This window comes from Epinephelus moara, chromosome 13, assembly GCF_006386435.1.
Source record: "Epinephelus moara isolate mb chromosome 13, YSFRI_EMoa_1.0, whole genome shotgun sequence".
Taxonomy (NCBI): Eukaryota; Metazoa; Chordata; class Actinopteri; order Perciformes; family Serranidae; genus Epinephelus; species Epinephelus moara.
Window position 1 is genome coordinate 1,129,597 of NC_065518.1, and position 6,076 is coordinate 1,135,672.

Genomic DNA, 6,076 nt, shown 5'->3' on the forward strand with positions numbered 1-6,076 from the left:
CATGACATGACTTTTCACCACTCATCGCGATTTTGAACTTTGTGTGTTTAGGCTGCTCTGGTGTGAAATACATAATAAATAAAAGAAAAACAATGTTATTTTTGAAAAGTCGAGAGCTTCCTGAATCCGGCAATACCAAACATCACATGGTTTGATGACGTAGTGCGCCTGGGAGATACCATTTAACAGAGGAGGGGGGGAGCGAGGACGTCGGCGTCCTGGCGGAGTTAGAGAGGTCAGCACAAATCATCTGTTAATCTGTTCACTCATAATCTGTATTAAATATTATTAAATTCTCTCCTGACTGAGCTGCAGCTATCTAAACACAATCCGTCAGTACATCCTGTTAAGAGTTTGAAACTGTTTGTACTTGTGTGTATTTTATTTTGCATATGCATGTTGTTAATGTTAGGTGTTAGCCATGTTAGCATCATTAGCACACACAGCCTCACAGAGCTTTTTGTTTACTCTCCATTCAGCAGCAGATCCACTGTTGGAGCCTGACGCTTCACCACGACTCCTGTAACATCTGGTTCACTTCTGTTATATGTGATGTTTGTATAGTGTAAAAACACTAAAGTAAACTATGAAATAATTGTTTGCATTAGTGTGTTTGTTAGTGCGAGGAAACATCTGGAGAGACTGTGCAAAGACAGGAGGATGGTTACAGATAAGGAGGAGGATACGGAGGGTTTGAGTTTGGAAGGAGGAATTGAAATGATGTGTGTGTTGTTTTATTTCCTTCTGTCTAGCTTGTGCAACTGTGGCACATAAATGTTTCCAAAACCGAAATCATATAACAACAACATGTCATGAAAAACCAGCAACACTGCTACGACACACAACAATACTAATTTGGAGTGATGTTAAGTTATTTTTAATAATTTGTTTTTACATTATTTTCATCCCTGGTGTTCATTTCATTTTTTTGAGTTTTATTTTTTGATTTTTTAAAATGTTATTGTTTCATTTATGTAATTTTTTTTTTACGTAAAAAATTGTATTTATAGCGGCATCGGTGGCTTAGTGGATAGAGCAGGCGCCCCATGTACAAGGCTGCAACAGCCCGGGTTCGACTCCAGCCTGTGGCCCTTTGCTGCATGTCACTCCCTCTCTCTCTCTCTCTCTCTCTCTCTCTCTCTCTCTCTCTCCTTCACGCTCAGCTGTCCATCAATTGAAGGCAAAAATGCCCCACAAAAAATCTTTAAAATCAAACTGTATTTATTGTGTTTTTTCTTTCTTAACTGCTTTGTGAAGCACGCTGGGCTGCATGTTTGTATGAGAAGTGCTATAAAGATAAAGTTGAAGCTAATGACACAAATAAAACCACTACTATTAGTATTAATAATAATATGACACATAATACGTAGCTTTTCTGCATGCATGCATATTCATATTTCTGTGCTATTTTTAGAGGGTTTCACCCCCGATTTCTCTGTGAGACCAAATTAAGGCTGACACTGTCATAAAGAGTAGAAAGTGATGTCACTTACACATGACAAGTCTTAATTGTGCCCTAAATATAAGTGCTGCAGGCTTTATCACTCAATCCCCTCTAATAACACACAGCAACAGCCACCAAAAGGGAGAGTGGGAGCGCCTGAAGACGGGTAATATAAATAAGTGTTTGAGGCGGGGGGAACATAAAATGTTTGATCAATGAGGGGACGTGAATCAGCTTACCTCGCTGTTCAGGAAGCAGTAAAACACTGACACAAAGAAGCCCTGTGTGGAGAGGAGGAGGGAGATAAAGACAGGAACAAAAAAGGAGGGCATTCAAAACATCAACGCCCTGATCCTGTTTTAATCGCATGCACAGCAGCTTATCACACACGATACATTCATTTAATCATCTCCCCAGAGGAACAATTCTGCCGTCCACTCATTACAATTACTGCGTCTCTGTGTACAAAAACACACCCACACAAAAGACAATATCATCTCTTTGTCTCTGAAAGCATTTAGGCATGTGCAAATATTTGTCTGCGGGACAAATCGTACCTGGAAGGACTCCAAAAACGAGTTGAAATATATGAAGACGATTTGAGAGATCTCGTCTTCGCCGGGGTTCACGAAGAACAGCATGTAGGTGATTCCCAGGAGAGGAAGGAGAACCAGCGTAGCCTTCACAGCTTTCCTGCAGACGAGAGAACATGACAGGAAGACTGCTGATGCAACAGCTGCATCACTGAGGGATGCACCGCACTAACCAGGCCGACAGATTATCAGCCGATGATAAGAAATGTACGTAATTATTCATTGTTCCCATAATAAAGTTAGAGCTGATAAACAGAGTCAAAAGCAAAGTCATTGACTGAACTGGTGCAGCATCACACCGTCAATTAACACAGAGAAGAAGAAGTTAACTATGCTATATGTGCTTACTGTCATTTTGCTCCTGTAAGGCATCAGCATCAACCTGGTCACTTTATAAGGTGGTTACTGTGCAGCTCACATTGTGCTCTGTTCTGTGCAGTGTGCACATGCTGCCTCTGTTGTCTTGTGGCACGTGAGTTTACTGCAGTCTGCACTGCACCTTGGATTTTATTCTCATTTATAGCATCTACTTGTTATGTGGAGGACGACAGATGGAAATTAGTGTTTCGCTAAATCTGGTGCAACCATGTTTTCATTTCTGTCACTGCACACAGTCCTTTTATAATCAAATAAACTAAACTAAAAAGCACAACCTGTTAATTACAGAGGCAAACATGTCGTCGCCAGTGTGGACGTGTTTCACAGTTTCAGAGGAGGACAACACGATTGTGTCAAGGGTCTGATTTCTTTCTTCTGCTGCCGTTACACAGATTAGATGCAGAGATGAAGGACATCTGGAGAAACTAAACATACTGACAACGAAACGTCTCGACTTCGTCATTAAACCCGTTAATTACTGATCGGTAACAATGGCGGTTTTAAGGGAGGGCCAGCAGGGGCCAGTGCCCCCATAACTCGGAGTCTGGCCCCCCTGTGGCCCCCCTGCCGAAGAGTCAGAGGGGCAACGTGGAAGGCGGAACTAAATCGTCTCAACCAGTTGCCAGTCGGACCACTTAAAGCGGCACACCCACCAAAAACATCAGTAGAGAATTGTGTGGCTGTATTTAAGACATCTCTTAACCTGCACGGCAACACGCAGCACCATTGAAGTAAGCTCTGAAAACCTTCTCGTTCTCATTTGGCTCATGGTAGTTGCATGTCACATCATGTTGATGTAGCCATGTGAAATTCGATCTGGAGTTTTCTCTCGTCTTTTCTGCACCTGACTTCCTGTTTGACTCATCTGGTCTGTGCAAATTGACGTGCCGTCGCGCGGCATCCATCAGAAATAGACCCGGCGCGTGTTTTTAGCGGAGCGGAGTGCCGAGCCGCTGGTGGAGCTTACAGCTTACATGGACTTGAATGGCCGCTATTAGCTCCGGCACACGCGCCTCGGCCAGATTGTGCACACCATGGATTCAGTGGGTTGCCATAAATGGGCCTGTCCCAGAGGCATTCAACTACCAGAGGGCTTTTGACATCTTCTTTTCGAAGCCGCGTAAAATTAAATGCTCTGATTCAGGGTGCCATACTTGCAAATCGTGAGGGAGGGAAGCAGTAATTTGTGTCTGTTTGTGTGTAATTAATTTAAGTCTTACCTTTTGTTTTCTTTTCATATTGCGTATTTTGTATTGTTTTGCGTGTCTGTAACTGTGTTTGTGAGAGTTTTAAAAGAATATTTTGTCTGCACCTGATTTAAAATAATAAAACAGCCCTCCATCAGTACGTCAGTCATTTTTCTTTTGATTACTGAAATGTTTAACCACTAATCCTTAGCCGTATTTTAAGTGTAACCCTTCACCATAACATACCACTAGTGTTTTTATCAATAAAAACAGAACATTTTTCACATACAAAAAGCACAAATATGTTGAAATCTTGGCATATTCTGCCATCATAGCTTTTCTCCCGGGGAAGCATGCCCCCAGGACCCCCCTACAGGCTTGGACGTAGTCTCCAAAAATCCTGTGGGAAACACTGATATACACATATATATATGTACATATATATCTTATTGTTCAGACTTAGATATTTGACCCTACTTGTATGTGCCCCTGTATCAAAAGGACTGGCCCTAGCTTGGCCCCCCCATTGAAACTGAAACACTGATCGGTAATGTTAGCTTGTGATGCTAACTGTTAGCCCTGTCACTGTGTGTGTGTGTGAAGGCGGACTGAGGAGCAGGCTACTGTCTCATAATAACCAGAGAGGAAGAGAGAGCAGAAGGAGGAGCGGCTGAGCCAGGGGTCAGGGATGCACGATGACACTGGCACGTCATTAGTATCGGCTGATTCGGCCAACATGCTTTTTCTTATTTTGCACAATGAATGAATATTACATTATTGAAAAGTATTTCATGTGGACCGTCATGATAAGAGTCTACATGATATGATGTTAATTCCACCACAGGAGAGACTTGATGATCACTAAAGGGAAAAGGTGGATTTATTGATATCTGTATCAGTTATTGGTCAAATGAGGTGTTCCATTTCAACATATCGGATATCGGCAAAAATTGTGCACCCCTACCAGGACTGTCCAAACTTTTTTAATACGGGCAAAAAAAAATAAATAAAAATAAATCACATTCAAATGAAAGCAGAGCTAAATGGTAAACAAACATGGCAGCACACCGGTAAGGTAAGACAACACGTTTACATGTCGTTTTCTATATGTTCTCTGACATTTATCCTAACGATATGAGGCGGTCTTTGTGGAGAAAAAGCTTGTTTAGTGGACTAACTTTGCACTTGAAGGTTGCCCGTTCACTTACGTTTTAACAGGTCTGATGCTACTATGCACCTCAGCTGTATCTAGGCTAACGGCTAACATGCTAACTATTATTTTTATGTCACTAGTGACTTGAAACAAATTTAGGACGATAGGAGACGGGTTGAAATAAACCGAAATTTCCCTTTAATGTAAAGTGTTTTTTTCACAAACTTGACTCATTAACGAGTCATTTGCGGCCCAATCAGAACGGACCAGCAACCTCCTTTTGGACTGCGACCCACCAGTTCGGAACCAGTGTTTTAAAAGACAGACTGCGGGATGTTTAAAATCAGTCTGAGGGCCACAACTGGCCCCCGAGCTGGACTTTGGACATGCCTGGGATGAGTGAATCAATACGCTGTGTGCAGCTCTATGATCAAATCAGAGTTTACCCATTTTAAATCTTTAAAAAAAACTGGGACATCAAAGTTTGGCAGGTCAGTGTTGATACTGTGGCACAAATAAATTAATTTTTGGAAACACAAAGCCTTTACGTCTGTACTGAGGGGTGCACTTACTGCAATTACATGTCTATAACACGTTGACATGTCTGATTTGACAGATTATGTCAAAGCATTTAAGTGCTTTGACATAAGTGGTGCATCCCTGGTATGACCTTCCCCACACTCCACAGATCAAATACAAATGCATGAATAGTTTCAGGTGTGTACAGACAGAAGTTTAGACTCAATGTACCTGTACTGGATCGTCTCTGACGTGGTGGAGGCTCGCAGTTTGGTCATCAGGATCCTCACGATGTTGAAGAGGAAGATGAAATTGATCTGTTGGGAGAATCAGACACAGAGATAAATGTGTGACTCTCTGCAGTGTGAGGCCTTTAAGTGTCTATTAGTGTCAAAGAGACGCTGCTCTGCGCTCAGAGGTCACAGTGCTTGACAGGTTTAAAGCAGCAGGGGTCACCTCACTGTTCCCACGGGGCTGATCTCGCCTGGTGTCTCTGGATATATCAGAGACTGATGAGGGCTGTCTCTGCACTTCAAACAGCAGAAGAACAAAATGGATCTGAACGTTTCAAATGCAGTTTGAATGGTACAAATCTGTTGAGCCTCTGTGGAGACACCATGACTGAAATGTCCTGTAAACGTGAGGCCGTCAGTTTCATGGAGTGAAACATCAGTAGGCTACAAGCTGCATGTTTTTAACATACTGATCCTGGAAACATGCACTGAACATTTGACCAGCGGCAGAAACATTGCTGGGAACATGAAACCCTTTGAAAGGTCTCGTTAATGAGTCACATTAAGAG

At 42.3% G+C, this 6,076-nt stretch overlaps 1 protein-coding gene across 3 annotated transcripts in view; it reads right to left on the bottom strand.

Moving 5' to 3' along the window:
* LOC126399456 (corticotropin-releasing factor receptor 1-like) overlaps positions 1–6,076 on the bottom strand; it is a 101,184-nt gene that overhangs the window by 14,709 nt on the left and 80,399 nt on the right. For all 3 annotated transcript variants that reach the window (XM_050059449.1, XM_050059448.1, XM_050059447.1), the window contains 3 exons: positions 5,506–5,591; positions 2,002–2,137; positions 1,684–1,725 (listed from right to left, as the gene is read on the bottom strand). In XM_050059449.1, the coding sequence (XP_049915406.1) occupies positions 1,684–1,725; positions 2,002–2,137; positions 5,506–5,591 (264 nt within the window). The remainder of the gene's footprint in view (positions 1–1,683; positions 1,726–2,001; positions 2,138–5,505; positions 5,592–6,076) is intronic.